At 46.8% G+C, this 22,649-nt stretch overlaps 1 protein-coding gene across 1 annotated transcript; it reads left to right on the top strand.

Moving 5' to 3' along the window:
• The first annotated feature begins 10,906 nt into the window (after positions 1 to 10,906).
• Serpina1d (serine (or cysteine) peptidase inhibitor, clade A, member 1D) lies at positions 10,907 to 20,953 on the top strand. The gene is made up of 5 exons (NM_009246.3): positions 10,907 to 11,009; positions 16,493 to 17,124; positions 18,570 to 18,840; positions 19,722 to 19,872; positions 20,669 to 20,953. The coding sequence occupies exons 2-5, from the start codon at positions 16,497 to 16,499 to the stop codon at positions 20,858 to 20,860; spliced, it is 1,242 nt and encodes a 413-aa protein (NP_033272.1). The 5' UTR covers positions 10,907 to 11,009; positions 16,493 to 16,496; the 3' UTR covers positions 20,861 to 20,953.
• Positions 20,954 to 22,649: the final 1,696 nt, after the last annotated feature.

Below are 22,649 nucleotides of genomic sequence, written 5' to 3'. Positions count from 1 at the left end.
CCATCAGTGCCCCTCCCTCCCCTTGGAAGAAACCTCCTCCCAAACTATCTCCTCTCCCTTCCAATGTTGGAAAGTGTTGGATGGTAGCCGCAGGTCATGAAGAGTTAAGTCAGGGTGTACAGGACAATAGTCCCTAGCCATAAAAAAGTGGCTTAGCACCAGAGTGACCCGTGCCAGGCCTAGTATCTCTCTCTGCATGCAGATCAGGATATAGCTCCCAGCTACTTTGTCTAGGTCCATGCCTGCTGCCCACCATGCTCTGGCCATGATGACAACAAGCTAACCTCTGAAACTGTAAGCAAGCTCCAAAGTAAATGTTCTCTCTTTTAAAAGTTACCTTGGCTATAGTCTCTTCACAGCAATAGAACAGTAGCTAAGACAGTCATGACTGAATGTAGCACTTACCAAATGCTTTTTCTGCATATACCAAGATGGTTATATAACTTTTATCCTTATGTTGGTTAATGGATCATGTTCAGCGACATGTGTGTATTGAACCATCCTTGAAAAGCTCGTTAAAGTCCATTGTGGTCATGTTACCCAGCATCCCTTACCCATCATTCCTTTCCAATTCTCTTGGATCTGATTTGCTAATATTTTGTTGAGAATCTTTTTTTTCTTTTACTGTATTTGTTAGGGTACAGGGGTTAACTCTCATATGTGAGGCTTTCTAGGGAGTAGTCAGGATTCCAAGTTGTCCTTTAAGCATCATGAGAATGATGGAAAAGAAGAGAAGCAGTAGCTTTTGATGGTCATTGGTAGGGGTTGGGCGAGGGTTTCCAAACACAGTTTGTTCTGACACAATAGCACAGATCTCACCTCAGAGGGAACAGTTTACTCGGGAGTCAAGTATGAGTGTCTGTGACCTGGGAACACAAGTTAGCTTACCCCAAAGACATTTCACCAGGGAAACAGTTTCATGTAGTGTGTGTGTGTGTGTGTGTGTGTGTGTGAGAGAGAGAGAGAGAGAGAGAGAGAGAGAGAGAGAGAGAGAGAGAGAGAGAGATAACAAATAATGCTATAAATCAGGAAAATTTTTAAAAGTTTGATTTCTGGACTTCAATACTTTGATAGCTGGACCTTGGAAGTCAGCCTCAGGAGGAGGAAGTGGCCAAATAAGGGAATAGACCTTGGTGGCTAGCTTTAGGAATGCATTTTTGTAAATTCAAACAAAAATATATCTATTTACCTATTTGTCACAAGAATGCTAGGTCAAATAAAGAGATGTGGGGGGAGGGCTACAGAAGAGGCTAAAGAAAACCCTGGATTATGTCCCTCCTGACCTGTAAATGCAGCCACAAAAGCTCTAACCACGTGATCAGCCTTGAGGAATCTCTAACACAGGACTCCCCCTGCCCCTGAGAATTTTAGTTCACAGTCCTCTTGTTGAACAAGTTTAACCATGCTGCCTTGGGTGAGCTGTGCTTTAAATCAGATTGAAGCACTCATTATGGGTAGAGCACAAACAATAAGACTCTAAGGTCAGGTCCTCTCACTGGGTCTCAGGCTGGGACATTTGTGAGAATTTGAGGAGCCTCAAGGCACATAGCGATCAAACCATTATGTGTTTGTACCCAACCCAACTGAGCCAATAATGTTCTTTCCGACCCAGGAATTGGGTATGCTTTGTCGGCCATTCTTATGCTGTGGCTTTTACACCATGGCCTGTTCCCCCTGACACTTCTATGGAACAAGTGTCTTTCTGACCAGGCACCCCTGGAACCCCTAAACTAAGGGTGGTGAGGTTTTAATAAAGAATAGAGAGAGAACTTAGGAAATTAGTCTGAACAGGTTAGAGGGTGGGCCAGAGAACCGGACAGCTTCTGGGACGGGCAGAAGCACAGAGCCGCTGAGGCAGCACCCTTGGCGGGCCGCAGACAGCCGGCCACCGTCCGGACCAGAGGACAGGTGTCCTCCTGGCTTGGGAGGCGGGCTCAGCCTCAGCAGCAGCGGTCGCCACCTGGGTTCCGGGACTCCGCGGGACCTAGGAAATTAGTCTGAACAGGTTAGAGCGTGCGCCAGAGAACCGGACAGCTTCTGGGACGGGCAGAAGCACAGAGCCGCTGAGGCAGCACCCTTGGCGGGCCGCAGACAGCAGGCCACCATCCGGACCAGAGGACAGGTGTCCGCCTGGCTTGGGAGGCGGCCTCAGCCTCAGCAGCAGTGGTCGCCATCTTGGTTCCGGGACTCAGCAGAACTTAGGAAATTAGTCTGAACAGGTTAGAGGGTGCGCCAGAGAACTGGACAGCTTCGGGGACAGGCGGAAGCACAGAGCCACTGAGGCAGTACCCTTTGCAGGCTGCAGACAGCCGGCCATCGTCCAGACCAGAGGACAGGTGTCCGCCTGGCTCGGGAGGCGGCCTCAGCCTCAGGAGCAGCGGTCGCCATCTTGGTTCCAGGACTCCGTGGAACTTAGGAATTTAGTCTGCACAGGTGAGAGTCTGCACCACAGAAGCTGACAGCTTCTGGGAACTGCCAAAGCAACACAGCTTCTGAGAGAGGCCCTGTTTTGGGCCTTCTTCTTCGACCAGGAGGAGGTCCAAAAACAAGATATCTGCGCACCTTCCCTGTAAGAGAGCTTGCCAGCAGAGAGTGCTCTGAGCACTGAAACTCAGAGGAGAGAAACTGTCTCCCAGGTCTGCTGAGAGACGGTAACAGAATCACCAGAAGAACAATCTCTAAACAGAGTCAACTATAACAACTAACTCCAGAGATTACCAGATGGCGAAAGGTAAACGTAGGAATCCTACTAACAGGAACCAAGACCACTCACCATCATCAGAACCCAGCACTCCCACTTCGCCCAGTCCAGGGCACCCCAACACACCCGAAAACCTAGACCTAGATATAAAAGCATATCTCATGATGATGGTAGAGGACATCAAGAAGGACTTTAATAAATCACTTAAAGAAATACAGCAGAACACTGCTAAAGAGTTACAAGTCCTTAAAGAAAAACAGGAAAACACAAACAGGTAGAAGTCCTTACAGAAAAAGAGGAAAAAACATACAAACAGGTGATGGAAATGAACAAAACCATACTAGACCTAAGAAGGGAAGTAGACACAATAAAGAAAACTCAAAGTGAGGCAACACTGGAGATAGAAACCCTAGGAAAGAAATCTGGAACCATAGATTTGAGCATCAGCAACAGAATACAAGAGATGGAAGAGAGAATCTCAGGTGCAGAAGACTCCATAGAGAACATCGGCACAACAATCAAAGAAAATGGAAAATGCAAAAAGATCCTAACTCAAAATATCCAGGAAATCCAGGACACAATGAGAAGACCAAACCTACGGATAATAGGAGTGGATGAGAATGAAGATTTTCAACTCAAAGGACCAGCAAACATCTTCAACAAAATTATTGAAGAAAACTTCCCAAATATAAAGAAAGAGATACCTATGAACATACAAGAAGCCTACAGAACTCCAAATAGACTGGACCAGAAAAGAAATTCCTCCCGACACATAATAATCAGAACAACAAATGCACTAAATAAAGATAGAATACTAAAAGCAGTAAGGGAAAAAGGTCAAGTAACATACAAAGGCAAGCCTATCAGAATTACACCAGATTTTTCACCAGAGACTATGAAAGCCAGAAGAGCCTGGACAGATGTTATACAGACACTAAGAGAACACAAATTCCAGCCCAGGCTACTATACCCAGCCAAACTCTCAATTACCATAGATGGAGAAACCAAAGTATTCCATGACAAAACCAAATTCACACATTATCTCTCCACGAATCCAGCCCTTCAAAGGTTAATAACAGAAAAAAACCAATACAAGAACGGGAACAATGCCCTAGAAAAAACAAGAAGGTAATCCCTCAACAAACCTAAAAGAAGACAGCCACAAGAGCAGAATGCCAACTTTAACAACAAAAATAACAGGAAGCAACAATTACTTTTCCTTAATATCTCTTAACATCAATGGTCTCAACTCCCCAATAAAAAGACATAGACTAACAAACTGGCTACACAAACAAGACCCAACATTTTGCTGCTTACAGGAGACACATCTCAGAGAAAAAGATAGACACTACCTCAGAATAAAAGGCTGGAAAACAATTTTCCAAGCAAATGGTATGAAGAAACAAGCTGGAGTAGCCATCCTAATATCTGATAAGATTGACTTCCAACCCAAAGTCATCAAAAAAGACAAGGAGGGGCACTTCGTTCTCATCAAAGGTAAAATCCTCCAAGAGAACCTCTCAGTTCTGAATATCTATGCTCCAAATACAAGGACAGCCACATTCATTAAAGAAATTTTAGTAAAGCTCAAAGCACACATTGCACCTCACACAATAATAGTGGGAGACTTCAACACACCACTTTCACCAATGGACAGATCATGAAAACAGAAACTAAACAGAGACACACTGAAACTAACAGAAGTGATGAAACAAATGGATCTGACAGATATCTACAGAACATTTTATCCTAAAACAAAAGGATATACCTTCTTCTCAGCACCTCATGGTACCTTCTCCAAAATTGACCACATAATAGGTCACAAAACAGGCCTCAACAGATTCAAAAATATTGAAATTGTCCCATGTATTCTATCAGATCACCATGCACTAAGGCTGATCTTCAATAACAAAAAAAAATAACAGAAAGCCAACACTCACGTGGAAACTGAACAACACTCTTCTCAATGATACCTTGGTCAAGGAAGGAATAAAGAAAGAAATTAAAGACTTTTTAGAGTTTAATGAAAATGAAGCCACAACGTACCCAAACATTTGGGACACAATGAAAGCATTTCTAAGAGGGAAATTCATAGCTCTGAGTGCCTCCATGAAGAAACGGGAGAGAGCACATACTAGCAGCTTGACAACACATCTAAAAGCTCTAGAAAAAAAGGAAGCAAATTCACCCAAGAGGAGTAGACGGCAGGAAATAATCAAACTCAGGGGTGAAATCAACCAAGTGGAAACAAGAAGAACTATTCAAAGAATTAACCAAACGAGGAGTTGGTTCTTTGAGAAAATCAACAAGATAGATAAACCCTTAGCTAGACTCACTAGAGGGCACAGAGACAAAATCCTAATTAACAAAATCAGAACTGAAAAGGGAGACATAACAACAGATCCTGAAGAAATCCAAAACACCATCAGATCCTTCTACAAAAGGCTATATTCAACAAAACTGGAAAACCTGGACGAAATGGACAAATTTCTGGACAGATACCAGGTACCAAATTTGAATCAGGATCAAGTTGACCTTCTAAACAGTCCCACATCCCCTAAAGAAATAGAAGCAGTTATAAATAGTCTCCCAGCCAAAAAAAGCCCAGGACCAGACGGGTTTAGTGCAGAGTTCTATCAGACCTTCAAAGAAGATCTAATTCCAGTTCTGCACAAACTTTTTCACAAGATAGAAGTAGAAAGTACTCTACCCAACTCATTTTATGAAGCCACTATTACTCTGATACCTAAACCACAGAAAGATCCAACAAAGATAGAGAACTTCAGACCAATTTCTCTTATGAATATCAATGCAAAAATCCTCAATAAAATTCTTGCTAACCGAATCCAAGAACACATTAAAGCAATCATCCATCCTGACCAAGTAGGTTTTATTCCAGGGATGCAGGGATGGTTTAATATACGAAAATCCATCAATGTAATCCACTATATAAACAAACTCAAAGACAAAAACCACATGATCATCTCGTTAGATGCAGAAAAAGCATTTGACAAGATCCAACACCCATTCATGATAAAAGTTCTGGAAAGATCAGGAATTCAAGGCACATACCTAAACATGATAAAAGCAATCTACAGCAAACCAGGAGCCAACATCAAAGTAAATGGAGAGAAGCTGGAAGCAATCCCACTAAAATCAGGGACTAGACAAGGCTGCCCACTTTCTCCCTACCTTTTCAACATAGTACTTGAAGTATTAGCCAGAGCAATTCGACAACAAAAGGAGATCAAGGGGATACAAATTGGAAAGGAGGAAGTCAAAATATCACTTTTTGCAGATGATATGATAGTATATATAAGTGACCCTAAAAATTCCACCAGAGAACTCCTAAGCTTGATAAACAGCTTCGGTGAAGTAGCTGGATATAAAATTAACTCAAACAAGTCAATGGCCTTTCTCTACACAAAGAATAAACAGGCTGAGAAAGAAATTAGGGAAACAACACCCTTCTCAATAGTCACAAATAATATAAAATATCTCGGAGTGACTCTAACTAAGGAAGTGAAAGATCTGTATGATAAAAACTTCAAGTCTCTGAAGAAAGAAATTAAAGAAGATCTCAGAAGATGGAAAGATCTCCCATGCTCATGGATTGGCAGGATCAACATTGTAAAAATGGCTATCTTGCCAAAAGCAATCTACAGATTCAATGCAATCCCCATCAAAATTCCAACTCAATTCTTCAACGAATTAGAAGGAGCAATTTGCAAATTCATCTGGAATAACAAAAAACCTAGGATAGCAAAAACTCTTCTCAAGGATAAAAGAACCTCTGGTGGAATCACCATGCCGGACCTAAAGCTTTACTACAGAGCAATTGTGGTAAAAACTGCATGGTACTGGTATAGTGACAGACAAGTAGACCAATGGAATAGAATTGAAGACCCAGAAATGAACCCACACACCTATGGTCACTTGATCTTCGACAAGGGAGCTAAAACCATCCAGTGGAAGAAAGACAGCATTTTCAACATTTGGTGCTGGCACAACTGGTTGTTATCATGTAGAAGAATGCAAATCGATCCATACTTATCTCCTTGTACTAAGGTCAAATCTAAATGGATCAAAGAACTTCACATAAAACCAGAGACACTGAAACTTATAGAGGAGAAAGTGGGGAAAAGCCTTGAAGATATGGGCACAGGGGAAAAATTCCTGAACAGAACAGCAATGGCTTGTGCTGTAAGATCGAGAATTGACAAATGGGACCTAATGAAACTCCAAAGTTTCTGCAAGGCAAAAGACACCGTCAATAAGACAAAGAGACCACCAACAGATTGGGAAAGGATCTTTACCTATCCTAAATCAGATAGGGGACTAATATCCAACATATATAAAGAACTCAAGAAGGTGGACTTCAGAAAATCAAATAACCCCATTAAAAAATGGGGCTCAGAACTGAACAAAGAATTCTCACCTGACGAATACCGAATGGCAGAGAAGCACCTGAAAAAATGTTCAACATCCTTAATCATCAGGGAAATGCAAATCAAAACAACCCTGAGATTCCACCTCACACCAGTCAGAATGTCTAAGATCAAAAATTCAGTTGACAGCAGATGCTGGCGAGGATGTGGAGAAAGAGGAACACTCCTCCATTGTTGGTGGGATTGCAGGCTTGTACAACCATTCTGGAAATCCGTCTGGTGGTTCCTCAGAAAATTGGACATAGTACTACCGGAGGATCCAGCAATACCTCTCCTGGGCATATATCCAGAAGATGCCCCAACTGGTAAGAAGGACACATGCTCCACTATGTTCATAGCAGCCTTATTTATAATAGCCAGAAGCTGGAAAGAACCCAGATGCCCCTCAACAGAGGAATGGATACAGAAAATGTGGTACATCTACACAATGGAGTACTACTCAGCTATTAAAAAGAATGAATTTATGAAATTCCTAGCCAAACGGATGGACCTGGAGGGCATCATCCTGAGTGAGGTAAAACATTCACAAAGGAACTCACAAAATATGTACTCACTGATAAGTGGATATTAGCCCAAAACCTAGAACACCCAAGATATAAGATACAATTTCCTAAACACATGAAACTCAAGAAAAATGAAGACTGAAGTGTGGACACTATACCCCTCTTTAGAAGTGGGAACAAAACACCCTTGGAAGGAGTTACAGAGACAAAGTTTGGAGCTGAGATGAAAGGATGGACCATGTAGAGACTGCCTTATCCAGGGATCCACCCCATAATCAGCATCCAAACGCTGACACCATTGCATACACTAGCAAGATTTTATCGAAAGGACCCAGATGTAGCTGTCTCTTGTGAGACTATGCCGGGGCCTAGCAAACACAGAAGTGGATGCCCACAGTCAGCTAATGGATGGATCACAGGGCTCCCAATGGAGGAGCTAGAGAAAGTACCCAAGGAGCTAAAGGGAACTGCAACCCTATAGGTGGATCAACATTATGAACTAACCAGTACCCCGGAGCTCTTGACTCTAGCTGCATATGTATCAAAGGATGGCCTAGTCGGCCATCACCGGAAAGAGAGGCCCATTGGACACACAAACTTTATATGCCCCAGAACAGGGGAACGCCAGGGCCAAAAAGGAGGAGTGGGCGGGTAGGGGAGTGGGGGTGGGTGGGTATGGGGGACTTTTGGTATAGCATTGGAAATGTAAATGAGCTAAATACCTAATAAAAATGGAAAGAAAAAAAAAGAATAGAGACCACGGAAAATCACAGCATTGGATAGGTTTGCTTGTCTTAGGACTTCATTTCTGTCCACCATCTTTGAAGAGGCTGTAATGTTCTCAGCTGTCTAGGACTTTTTGTTTAGCAGTTTGAGAATGGCTTTTCATCCTCTAGGGAAGCGCATGGTTCCCACTAGGCTTCTGTTTTTAGTCTAAGGAAGACTCCCTTACAGGAAACATCCCCACTTGCTCTCTTGCTGCCTTCGTGATCCTTCACCTTTGACTTTTAACTTGTTTGAAATGCGCTTGTGGGTGCAGCTGGGAGTCTATGAGTTTCATAGATCAGGATTCCATGTTTCTCTCCCAGGCCAGTACAGTGGGTGGCACCCAGTATTGCTTGGGACAGGAAGGGTTAGTCTTAATGTGCTCCTAGCACAGGGCGAGGCCCCTTCCTGCCCTAGCTCTGCCCCTCCCAGATCTATGGCTGCCACCTAAAGCTGATCTCCTCCCTGGAGACAGACAATGGAGACTCTTAGCAGACTGGCTCCCTGATACCCTCAGGAGTCAAGAATCTGATCCTGAGGAAGAGTGGGAATCAGCACCCACCAGAGGTGCAGGAGGCGTGGCTACCCTGGATCTGGCCAGGATTCAGGTACAGTGCTGGGATGTCCCACTTGCCTGCAGGCTGCTGCCTGCCTGAGGGGGCAGTGTTTGCAGGGGCACAATAGAGAATACCTCTACCTGGTGTGGTCCATCTAGTGCAAAGCTATGAGGGGCAGCTGGGTCACAGGAATGGCCATTGTATGGATGGGAAACAGAGGCTCAGAGATGGGAGAACATGCTCTGGGTGTGCAGATAGCATTGCACCACAACCGCAGTCTGGTTCCCCAAAGTCGGAGTAGTTGTAAAATAGATACCCCACCCAGAAGGGACCAGAAGGAAGGCAGGTGCTGGGGGAAAGGAACAAGACCTGTGGGAGGGAGAGCTGAGCTGTTTCCTGTGAGGGAGGCATACCTCCACTGGCTCCCCAGATATACAGAGGGTACTGAGTGACATAATGTGGGTGGGGGCACAGAATGCAACCCACCCTATATTTCCACCCCCACCCAGTGGGACAAAGGAGCCCCAGTATTGATAAGAGCATCATTCCAAATGGCTGTCTGGATACCTTGAGCCCTAGGCTCTGAGTTTCCCTTGCTGTATGTAGTTCTTGCAGCAGCTTTGTGCCATCATAATCTGCATCTTAGAGGTGGAGACAGGGAGGCACCAGGAGGTGAAAAGGATTGTCTGATGGGTTGAGGTCTAACCTCAGGCGCTGTAGGATCCTGTGGAACATCTATTAGGCTGAGTCCTAAGGTGGATCACAGGGGAGCCAGTGACTGGCAGAAGGTGGAAATGTGACCATCACTTATCCACCTCATTCTTGCTGTGCCCGGCCAAGGGCCAGGAGAGCAGGAGAGTTGTAACCATGGGGGAGTGGGGGTTGTGGGGGTTGTGGGGGTGGGAATGTGAACTCACCATCGGTGCCCATCACAGGGCTGATGGGATATGATCAAGATTTTGAAGAGGATCAGAGTACAGAGCCCATTTGCCTCAACCCTAACCTCCTCCAACCAAACCAGACAGACCTTCAAGAGCTGTGACCACCCTCTCCGTGTCCCGGAGCAGAGGGACTGCTCCTTCCTAGTCTCCCCATCCCTAAGGAAAGTCCCCATATAGAAGGAAAATCCACATACTAGCTTCCTGGAATAAATGTGGAACAGGCCCAGCTCAGAGGAGGGGAGGGTGGGAGATGGGAAGGCTGGAAAGAACTTCTTAGACTGAAACAAACGACTTAAAATGCACATGTTTTACTCAATCTTCCTGTCCCTTAGCAACCATGATGGCTACCAATCTGCCATTCTGGAAATGTCTCTGGTTCAGAGAGGTCAATTAACCTGTCTAAGGGCAGCCCAACTCTTCCTTACAGAGCTATCCTCTGCCCCCTAGCCTGTCCCCTGGCCACTGTGCACCAGCCTGTCAGGAATTTCCTGTCAGTCAGAGTCCATTCTCCTGCAAAGGAAACAAAGAATTCATATCTACACTCGCAAGGAGCAATCTCTTTGTTTTGGTCCTGTGTCTCCATTCGTCAGGTGGGCACATAACCTACTCTGAGCCCCTGGTGGAGGCAGTGAATCTTCAGCCCCAGGCATCTGGAAGCAGATGGCTCAGTAAATATTGACTTTGCTTACATGCAAGCAACCCAAGCATTCCCCAGGAGAGTGCAGGACCAGCCAGCCATGTTGTGTCTTCCTAGAGGCCATGTGACTCAGGACACCAGACACACTTTGGACATCGGATGTTGTGTTCGGTTGTGTTTATGAGGGATGGGTGTTCTAACTGCTTTGCTTAAGACTCCATTGATTTAGGACCAGAGAGAGCTGAGCTCTGTCCCGAACAGTGTGGGTGGTACCTCAGTGCCCAATGGATGGACTCTCTCCCTCTCTGTTTGCTCTACCAATAACTGTGGTGACATTGGTTAATATTCACTAGCAAACTCCCGCATATCCCCCTTGGCTCCCACTGCTTAAATTCAGACTAGGACAGGGCTCTGTCTCCTCAGCCTCGGTCACCACCCAGTTCTGGGACAGCAAGCTGTGAGTATATTTTTCCCTGGGGAAATATTCGAGGGGCCCCTGAGTCTCTGTACTTCCCAAGCAGGCAGCCTGTCTGGGAGCAGGATAAAGTTAATTGTGCCTGTGGCACCTAGGCCTCTTGTTGCCATGGGAACATCAATCCCTAAGCTCCCTTCTTGAACCTCACTGCCCAGTAGATAGCTAGTATCTTCAGGTGAGAGGAGACAAAGACATGGAGGGGCCAAGGTGCAGCCACAGCCATTTCCATGTAGACAGTGCCCACCCTTTGCTGGCCTTTCTTGTATGCCCTTTTCCAGCCCTGCTCCTACCCCCTGCATCGTGGATAAGCAAGGTAAGACTAGAAGGACAGTGGGAGCTGTGGCACTCCAGCTATACAGGAGACGCACATACTAGGACATCAGCCTGTAGTTCATGGTAGCTGTTCCAAGCATAGTGGCCTGGGAGATCTGTGTGTGTGCGTGCGTGCGTGTGTGTGTGTGTGTGTGTGTGTGTGTGTGTGTGTGTGTGTGTGTGTGTGTGTGTGAGAGAGAGAGAGAGAGAGAGAGAGAGAGAGAGAGAGAGAGAGAGAGAGAGGGAGAGGGAGAGAAGAGAGGAGAGAGAGAAAGAGAGACTTGGCTTGAGAAAACTTCCTGAGTGAGGGTGCTAATGTGTCCCATCTCTAAACAAAGCACTCATGTAATATTTTAGCTCCATAGCCCCTCAAGGAGGAGGCTACTGGCTTATTCCCATTTTACAGATGAGGAGATGAGGATAATAGTTTGTCCCTATCATACATAGCCTACCATTCAAACTGAGGCAGCTTCTCCAGACTTCAGGCTCCTGATTTTGCTGACTGAGACATCTTCCCCTCTGGGCTGTAGCCTTGGATAGATTCTAACCTCGCTGCTCTATTAGGCAGAAGAGCTTCACCCCCTCCCTCTGGCCAGCCTTGCTCTATGGAGATTGGTTTGGTTTATCATCCTGCTGTTTTGTAATGTAAGCAAGAGCGAGGTGGCCAGATTCACAGGATACAAATATCCTGAAAAAGCCAGAGGCTAATGAGGGGTGCTTCTGGGAGCTCTGCACACTGGATTTCTGAACCACTCACTTAATATTCTTCCTGTAACTGACGTTCCAAAAGTAAGGGGTGTAGGGTCACACAGAGGAGCAGCAATCCAGCCTTAGACCTGTCATTTTACCACTAGTATAGAGTGGAGCCTCAGTAGCCGCCCTCTGCTATCTATTTCAAGTGTTCTGGCTTCAATTTTGTACATAGAAAAGGGCTAGAATCTAGAACTAAACTGTGTGAGATTGAACACCAGCTCTTTTTCCAGCTGGTTCTGTGGGGTTGAGAATGTGGCTTAGCCTGTCTGGACCTCAGTTTTTCTCCCTATAAAATAGAACTAATGTGAAGGGAAAGTTAGATGAACTGGGTATAAAACACATTTTGTGAGCATGTCCAAAAGGACTGCAGTTATTGCTTGTGTTTGCACAGTACATGACTGCTATCAATAGGGCGGTGCACATGGGGGTGATGGGACATGCACCTGACCCAGGGCTGGCATTGCCTAGCAGGAGACCATCTGTCTATGCTAGTTAATTGTGACTTTGTTCCTGCCATGCCCCATTCATTAGAAGACTCCTCTGTGCAAACAGGGGGCTTAAAGAGTTGAGGTCATTTGCCCGGGGGCCACTGGCAATAAATGGCAGAGCTGGGCTTCCACAGATTGTGGCCTGCTACAGTTGATTCTCTGGGTCTCCTTGGGTTACCCTTAGTGGATTGTTCATTTTCTCTCTTAGCTACAATGGTACAGAATGAAAAAGGGGAGGTATCCCCTCTCTCTTGCCTCCCAGAGGCCACATCCACCAACCTCTGAAGTCAGAATGTCACCATGTGTGTTCTCCAGCTTTTTGGCTTCTGTCCCTACACCACAGGATTTTAAGCTTCTTCCTCCTTTCCAGTTGTCTGTCTGTCTTCCCTATCTCAGGGACCTCAAGGTCATAGGGGGTCAGCAGGGAGAAAGCAGGGCTCAGGACCCTGAGATTTGAAGGAACAGGACAGGATGCAAAATGTACCTACCTGGATGCTTGAGACCAGAGTCAGGGCCTGTGACACTTCACATCCACTGGCATTGTGATCTGATTAAGAAATGCCTAGGACAATAGCTGAACACTAAAGGCCTGTCCCAAAGAGGATTATCTGAGATTGTAAACCTGCTCCAAATGTGGGTGCTCCATCCCATGGGTGGGAGTCCCAACAAAAGGAGGCAGTGAGCTGAGCTCTGGCCCTCCCTATCCTGTTTCCTCACCCTCTGAGGGGAGAGCCAGCAGCTGCTTTGGGCTGGGGCCTCCAGCATGCCTTTCCACCAGGAAGCACCATATCCCCTCAAACTGTGGCCGAAATAAACCTCTCCCCACTTAAGTTATTTCTTCTCAACAATTTGACCCAGCCCTGGTTTCCTCAAGTCTGAGACTCAAGCATATTGTTGTGTCAGTCAGGGATGGGGGCAAGGAGAGTGTCTCTCCAGGCCTCAGCCCCTTCACCATCGAAGGAGGAAAAGTGAAAGATGGAAGAGAGTGTGACCACCCTAGCAGGGCCCCCTCTCCTTCCCCATGCTGGCCTTCACTCCTTGAGGCTCAGCAGCCCCCAAACAGAGCATGTCATTTCATCCCCCCCTCCCCCCAACCCTGCTAAACAGAGATCCTTGGCACTAAGTCCAATGTCTGGGATGAGGAAATAGTTCAGTCAGTCCAATGCTTAACACCCAAGTCTGAGGGCCAGAGTTTGCTCCTTAGAAGCCAAGGCACAAGCCAAGTAAGGAGGCATGCTTTTGTAATCAACCCCAGCCCCCGGGGAGATGGACACAAGAAGATCTCTGCCTTGCTGTCAGCCTCTGACTTGAGGTCACTTGGTATGTTTTCTTGTCACCCTGTGAAGGCCCAGCTTCTTGATGAAGGTGGGAAATTTCCAAGGGGCTCGCCAAATTCAAACAAGAAGTAACAAAAACATCAGGAATGGAAAAATACAGAACTCAATTCAGTGTCCTCTCCAGCCCTAACACACCAGCCTGTTTATGAAAACATCAACATGTACTGTGCAATCCGTGTTCGGCTCTCCAGATTATTTACAGTGAAAGGGCAGAAAGCACGGTGGTAGGTAGAGAGACATCTGTGATTTGTTGTGCTATAACGTTGGAAAGATACTTTTTACAGGTCAAGGGCAGGCAAAATTCAATATTTCTTGTCTTCAACTTTCCCCCTTCAGGTTTGCAGATCCCAAACTTGAGGGTTTCATTGTATTAAGATGATAATTCTAGCTATGGGTCTAGGGAGTGTAGCTCTCTTGGTAGTGTGTTCACATAAGACACATGAAGCCCAGAGCTACATAAAGAGGTCATGGTGGTACACACCTGTCATCCCAACACTCTAGAAGTAGAAGGATCAGATGTTCAGGGCCATCCTCATCTAGATGGTGAGTTTAAGGCTAGCCTGAGACATATGAGGTTCTCTCAAAAGAGTAAAATAAAAAGGATGGTGATTTCATTATTGAACTAATAGCTGACTATGTGGTCTGGCTGCCTGAAGATTCTTCATAGATATGGCCTCAGCTTCCCCAATATGATGAGAGCATGGGGCTGTAGACTAGTAACCTGTGGCACGTCAGAGTAAAGAGAATTCTGTAGAACCAGGGAGGCTGGGGCTGGGGGTGTGATCTTGACTTTGGCTGTCTGCAGGCAGAGTTTGCCCTCTCTGGTGCAACTCAAGTCTTGCTTCACTTCAGCCACGCAACACATTGCCCTTCTCTGACCCCTTTTCCAACCTCTGAGCTTGCAGCATCTGCCACCCGTCCATCCCCAAGATTGCCCTTTATGATCTTGTCCATGGAAGATCAGATATGGCAGAGACATAACGCCCTGAGTTCTCCCAGGCCCACCTTGTAGGAGAGGGAAGACAAGGATGAAATCACTTGTCCTGGCTCACACAGCTAGAGGGTGACAGAGCCTGGGTTAGAACTTAGGCTGTGATGAATAGATGTCCCCACCACACACATATCCCATATTAAAGCAGAGGCACTAACTTCTGCTCTTCCAGAACTGTGATAGGAGTAGTGGCAAGATGGCAGATGGGCTGCCAGAGTTGAGGCCAGCCCAGCCTTGAGTTGGGATTACAGAGCAGAGCAGAGACAGTCCCTCTTTTAGAGAAAGCCACTAGGGACTGAGGATCCTTGTGAGGGCTGAGTGTGGGCAGTGCCTGCATTCCTCCTCCTCCTCCTCCTCCTCCTCCTCCTCCTCCTCCTCCTCCTCCTCTTCCTCCTCTATGCATTTATTTTTAATTTATGTGTATGAGTGTTCTGCCTGCATGCAGTGCCTAAGGAGGCCAGAGGAAATATACAGATGCCCTGAAACTAGTTCCAGATGGTTGTAACCTGTCATTGGAGGTCCTGGGAATCAACCACAAGCCCTCTTCTAGAGGACCAAGTGTTCCTACCTACTAAGCTATCTCTCCAGCTCATCTGGCTAGTTCTTCCCAACCTTAGACTTCTCTGTGTGCCCAGGTCACCAACATTTATCTCCTCTCCTGTAAGGATCACCACTATATCAACATGCTCTCCCTGGGGACCAGAGGTAGCAGTAGCACCCTCCCATGGATTCTTCCACCTTCGAGTGATTGTTAATCCAGACCACAGTGTTCCTCTTACAATTACTGACAAGACCACTTCTCACCCGGTGCCTTGGTTTCTTCCCTACAAAATGGGTTGGGGACCTGTGCTTCAAGACCATTTCAGGTGGAAACTGAACTGTTGAAAGAAATGGTGAGGAACTGGATCACCCATCAGTGCAATGTCAGTCTGCTGTGCTGTCACTTGTTAACTTTGAGTGCATAGTTTAACATCTCCCTTCCCAGCAAACTGAAGGGCAATAACAGCTTCCCTGCAGGACCCTGGGAGTTCACACAAGTGGGGGTTCAGGACAACACTGGACAGATGGAGAGCATCCTATCTGATCTTACTTTGTTTTCACACTTGCATTTGTGCAAACACACACCAGTGCATGTGTGTACAAAGGCTTCAAGTTGATGTTGGATGTTTTCCTCAGCCACTTTCCACCTCATTCATCAAAGTAGTGTCTCTCATTGAACTTCTCTCAGAGCTTCTTCGAGATTCTGGCTAGCAAAGCCAACCCACTTGTCTCATGGATGTCCTGTCCATTACTCCCCCCTCCCCTATGCTGGGATTGTAGGTGGCTACTATGTCCCTATCTTATGTGGGTTCTCGACAGCTAAACTCCTATCCTCACACTTGCCTAACAAGTACTTTAGCTACAGAAGTGTCTCCATTTTTAAAACATTTTTTTCTTCAAAGATAGAAGTTCAGAACAATGCTTAATCTAGGCTGGGCACAGTGCCTGTTACTAGACCACCACAGTTACTTTGATATTGTGTCAAGTGGTAGCTGATAGGAGTCACCACAGCCCTGACCTTGCATCTCTTTCTGTGTCTTGCAGGAAAATGACTCCCTCCATCTCATGGAGTCTGCTGCTTCTGGCAGGCCTGTGTTGCCTGGTCCCCAGCTTTCTGGCTGAGGATGTTCAGGAGACAGACACCTCCCAGAAGGATCAGTCCCCAGCCTCCCATGAGATCGCTACAAACCTGGGAGACTTTGCCCTCAGACTATACAGGGAGCTGGTCCATCAGTCCAACACTTCCAACATCTTCTTCTCCCCAGTGAGCATTGCCACAGCCTTTGCTATGCTCTCCCTAGGGAGCAAGGGTGACACTCACACGCAGATCCTAGAGGGCCTGCAGTTCAACCTCACACAAACATCGGAGGCTGACATCCACAAGTCCTTCCAACACCTCCTCCAAACCCTCAACAGACCAGACAGTGAGCTGCAGCTGAGCACAGGCAATGGCCTCTTTGTCAACAATGACCTGAAGCTGGTGGAGAAGTTTCTGGAAGAGGCCAAGAACCATTATCAGGCAGAAGTCTTCTCTGTCAACTTTGCAGAGTCAGAGGAGGCCAAGAAAGTGATTAATGATTTTGTGGAGAAGGGAACCCAAGGAAAGATAGTTGAGGCGGTGAAAAAACTGGACCAAGACACAGTTTTCGCCCTGGCGAATTACATTCTCTTTAAAGGTAAGTGGCGGAACCAGCTTGAGTTGGCGTCCATGGAGACACCCATACATATTCTTGAGAACCAGTTTCTGAGCTCTCATGCCATGCTGTGGTATTGCTCCATCACGTTCCCTACTCTATGATGTGTAAACTCTAACATCTTTCAAATTATCAATTAAGCTTAGTAATTGGCTTCAAACATCAAGTCCACTGACTTCTATGAAGGACTGATTGGGGCCTTGGTTTTCCTAATGTTCATCTCCCCTACAAAGAAGAGTTGTAGAATGTGCACTCCTTCCCCAGCTTCAGAACCAACTGTCCTGGTTGTGATGGTCTGAAGAGAGTACCATTCCATGGAGTGTACTTGATCAGCCCCTCTGTTGCATACCACCATTATGACCTCTGGAAACATTGGCTTGAATCTGGCCACTCTAATCTATTAGCCTTGATATTGGACCAGCCATTTTACCTGTTTGGGGTGTGACTGTCCATATTACAAGGGACAAAGCTAGCTGACTGCTGTGTGAGAATGAAAGAATTAGGAAGGTTACCCAGTGCACAGGACATAAGCACCTGATCAACTAACATCCCAAGCAGGGCCTCCAGCCTGGAAGTCATTAGTTCAAGACTCTCCAGAAATTGGAGTCAAAAGCAGAAGCTGCTCTGGCCTTCATGACTCCCTTGCCACCAACAGAGTCCTGTGGAGGAGACTATCAGGCCAGCACAGCTCAAGTCCCAGCACTTCTGTGACAAGTGTAGGTGTCAACTCCACCCCAAACCCATTCACCAATTCCTATCCAAAAGGAAGGTGAAGTTAGGATTCCTGCTGTCCTTCTCTTGCTAACAACTTTGATCTTGGGTCCCTGAGAACCCAGCCCACTCTGACAGCTTCAGAGATGTGTCCCTGAGACCTGTGTCCACTCCAATGACCTTGGTGACAGGTTCCCTGGAGCCTCTCAAACTCTAATGGCCTTGTTGATATGTCTCTGAGACTCTAAGGCATTCTGATGGGTTCTTGTTGATGGTTCCCCAAAGTCCACACCTACTCCAGTATTCTTATACAGCAGATAGGCTTCTGTACTGAAACCTTGAATGTAGAAAGGGGCTTGAGGTGCCAAAAAACATTTGTCCTCTGTAATGACTGAATTGCCAATGAGTGTGTCACACCTGATAAGAAGCTAACAAATAGAATTGTCAGGAATTCCATTGATAACCCCAAGTCACCTTTCTATAAGTATATAACAATTATGTAAGATATTTTCTAAGCACAATGGGGATGGTAGCTCTCAGCTTCTGTGGTCTGGAAAATCTAAGTCCTCCTTGAGTCCTGAGATACCCTAACCAAAGTGCCTGGGCAGCCTAGAAGGGTAGTAGTGCCGCCCCCCCCACCCCCGTGCACATGAAAAGTCAACGGTCTGTGTCACCACCTCATTGTCTAAGGTCTGCTCTCACTCTCCCCTCTTCAGGCAAATGGAAACAGCCATTCGATCCTGAGAACACTGAGGAAGCTGAGTTCCATGTGGACGAGTCCACCACAGTGAAGGTGCCCATGATGACCCTCTCGGGCATGCTTGATGTGCATCATTGCAGCATGCTGTCCAGCTGGGTGCTGCTGATGGATTACGCAGGCAACACCACTGCTGTCTTCCTCCTGCCCGATGATGGGAAGATGCAGCATCTGGAGCAAACTCTCAACAAGGAGCTCATCTCTCAGTTCCTGCTAAACAGGCGCAGAAGGTGACGCCCAGACAGAGACCTTCCCTGAGTGTCCCAAAGGACAGAAAGTGCTTGCAGAGGGTGGACTCTAATCCAAGACCACAGCTAAGTGTAGAGGCCAGAAATAGAGCTCTCTGGGCAAGTTTGCAGGGCAAGGCTCTGTTCCTGTCAGTCCTCAGTGGAGCTGCTAGGTCTCCAGGACCCAGCTGTCCTAGAGTGTGCTCCACAGAATAGAGGACCTGTGCACTCTTAGTCCCCGGCTCTGCTGCCTGTGAGAAACCATGAGCTACATGGAACTTCTGGCAGTCCTGAGGTTAAATGTGTTAAGTCCAGAGGTTGTATCCTTCCTTCCCGGCCAGGCTTCTGATTAGGTCTAAAACCAATAAAAGTGCAGAGAAGCAGATAAGGCTAAGACCAGAGTGGGTACCAGATCGTGAAAGCTGTCAGACCCTATTGGGCCCTTCTCTTTCCCTGTAGTTTTGCTTTCAACCCTATGAGGGTGAGGGGAATGTCACTCAGCTGCACTGACCCTAGCTCCCCTGAGAGAATCAGATCCAAGGGGGATCCCTTGCTCTAGAGGAGGGATTGACCAAACATCAGGGCATAGTGAGGCTTGGCTCCCAGTAAACACCCTGAATCTGCCTGGAGGGCTTCTTGAAGAAGGTGGCATTTCAGGGGCTTCCAAGAGGTTGAGCTTTGAAATCCCACTGATTTCACCTTCTCTTCTGCTGGAAGGTTACAATAGAAAAGGGAAGCACGTGAAGGTGGTTTCATGTCCTGCTGGGTTAGCGGCACGTTCAGTGTGAGAACCAGCCAGAAATAATTCCACAACTGGGTGGGTCTTGACAGAACCCAGAAATCCCATGAAACTCCTATAATTTTAACTCTTACCTGCCCACCAGCGATGCTCAGATCCATATCCCCAGACTGTCCATCTCTGGAAACTATAACTTGAAGACACTCATGAGTCCACTGGGCATCACCCGGATCTTCAACAATGGGGCTGACCTCTCCGGAATCACAGAGGAGAATGCTCCCCTGAAGCTCAGCAAGGTGACCATGGCAATGTCCTGATGTCCTGTGTGACTGCAGGGCAGCACAGGATGTGGAGGTAGTTCAGAGCAAGGCTGGGGAAAACGAAAAGGATGAATACAGATTACCGGCTAAGGTCTTTCTGAGGACTGTCAGGATTCACTTGGCTAGGGTGTGGTCAGATGTCAGCTGGGAGGGTCTTCTTATGCAGATGGAATTATGGGCCCTTCCCTGAGCTGCTGCCCCCATCCTTGGTTTCATCATTATCTGGAGAATTTGACTTTTGGACTCAGATTACATATGTTCACATAGAGGTTTAGGCCTGGTGACCTCAAGAGGGAGCTCTGGAATAATCCATTCCTGATACTTAGAGCTATTAGTGAAACATCCATTTGAAAGTATGATTTCAGAGAATTTAAAGGCAGTTCAGAATGGGCAGAATATTCTTAAGAGTTTGGACATCAAAGGTCATCCTCAAAACCATGTCACAATGTGCTCACAGCTACACACTGAACAGGGACACTTGCATACAGGACATCCATTCCTCTCTCTGAAGCTATGAGCTGCACCCCAGGCCATGAGAGATGGAATCAGGAAGGGAGAACAGAGGGGAATGGACCAAGGCAGGCAAAGAGTGGGAGAGGAGGAGAGTTCTTAGGTGGTCACTGTGAAAGGGGTCTGGGGGAAGAGCAGGAAGAGATGGAGGGAGACACTCCCTAGTGAAGTCTTCCCTGGGTGAGTCCCATGTGAGATCTAGCTCCAGCCAGGAATGGTAATCACTCTACCTGCAACTGGACCTCTGCTTCTCTCTCCACAGGCTGTGCATAAGGCTGTGCTGACCATCGATGAGACAGGAACAGAAGCTGCAGCAGCTACAGTCTTACAAGTCGCTACTTATTCTATGCCCCCTATCGTGCGCTTCGACCACCCTTTCCTTTTCATAATATTTGAAGAACACACTCAGAGCCCCATCTTTGTGGGAAAAGTGGTAGATCCCACACATAAATGACCACCCTAAGAAGTCATCCTTCCTTCTGAATTGGGTTCCCTTCATTAAACACAGGCTAGCCTGGCTCGTGCCTGATGCTACTGCAAGTCCTTGAATCTGTGGAGTTTTTTTGTGTGTGTGTGTGTGTGTGTGTGTGTGTGTGTGTGTGTCTGTGTGTGTCTGTGTGTGTCTTTATGCCGTGAGTTTGTTGTGGACTTGAGATCATAGTATGTCTTGATATCTCCTCCAGCCATGCAAATAGGTTGTGGGTAGATGACTGTGGCTGAGACCACAGACTCTGGTCCAGGAACCATCTGCTCTAAAAAAATAAATCTGTCATATCTGGAAAATGGAGAGAACATGCTCAACAACTCAGGGTCCAGCAAAATCCCATATCCTCTATTGATTTCTTTTCCTCTGCCCTCTGCCCCAAGCTGGTGTCCCTCTCATGCCAGTGGGGCCGCAGCCCATGTTGACCAGCACCAGCTCTCAGAGCTGCCAGTTCAGGGGCCAGCTGTCAGCTTTGCCATCTTCCTATTCCATCAAGGCTAGGTCACGTCCCCTCTCATTCCAACATGTCACCTCACCATGGCTAGCCCCGCCATCTTACCTGCAATTTCCTGAGAATGGCTAGGGGAGATTGTTGGCCAAGGCTGCTGTATGACTTTTCCAAGAGAGATATGAACAAATGTCTGCTTGCCCCAGAAATGGTGCCAATGGTATCACTGCATTCAAGTCTAGCATGGTGAACCAATGTGTTTATTGCATGTAATTTATATGGCTCAAGTGCAGCTGCATCACTGAAAAGCCCACCCCTAGCATGAGTGACAGCTCATGATAGGTGCATCCTGGGAGCACCCTTGAACAACTTGGCAGAGAACCTGCAGAAGATGTTTCTTTCCCCAGCAATTGCTTACAGCTTTCATGTGGTCAGGGAGGACCTACCCCATTCTTTTTAGAGGCTTCCTGGGCCTTATTCTCTGCTGTCGTATAGGATCCTCCCATCTCCCTTCAGAGGAGAATGTTTCAGGACAAAGCAAGTCACTACACAACCGAGCCCGACTTCCATGGAGCAGGAGCAGGACCCCAACCTGCTCCTTGTTGTTTCTGTCTGCCAAGGTGTTTAGGAGAGGGGTTCACACATTTCCTAGATGCAACCCTCTCCCAGTGAGCAGGGTGGGCATCTCTGGGTCTCAAGTGCACAGGCATAGCAAGCCTGGTTCTATTTACTCCATGTCTCCCATCTTCATCTTCAGTTACAGGACCATGGTCTGTGGGTGGCTTCAAATGGCCATCACAAGGAGAACCCAGGGTTTCTCCATGATCACTTCTGTCTCTCAAATAACATCCATGCCCCAGCTCCTCCCTTCTCTGTCCTCCTCACTGCCTTTCAGAGATAGTCACATCTCTATAGCTGCAGCAGGAGGCTAACTTGAAAGCCATCCTGGTCACCAGGCCAGACAAACCCAATGATTCCAAAATCTGTAAGTCCATTGGATGGAGCAGAGTGAACTTGCTGTCCGAATCTACCAGAATGCTCCTATTTTGGAAATATCCTGCCCATCCTAGGCTGATTTAGGAATCCTACCAGCTACTCTCAGATCAAGAATAGACAAATAAACAAAGCCTAAGTCTCAGAGCTCCCTGTGAGTATAAGAGGTTGCATCTGTGCAGTTTCATATGGTTTAGCCTATTGCTGGGTCCTGACTGTTGTCTAAACAAAGGGCATATTCGTCTCAGGGGCTCCAACCTCCTCAGTTGCTTCTGATGACACAAACTCTAGCAATCACCTCCAGGAAGGACTTGAACC

The sequence above is a fragment of the Mus musculus genome, chromosome 12, assembly GCF_000001635.26.
Source record: "Mus musculus strain C57BL/6J chromosome 12, GRCm38.p6 C57BL/6J".
NCBI lineage: Eukaryota > Metazoa > Chordata > Mammalia > Rodentia > Muridae > Mus > Mus musculus.
Note: the sequence above shows the minus strand (reverse complement) of the source record. Positions and strands in the feature narration are given on the sequence as shown.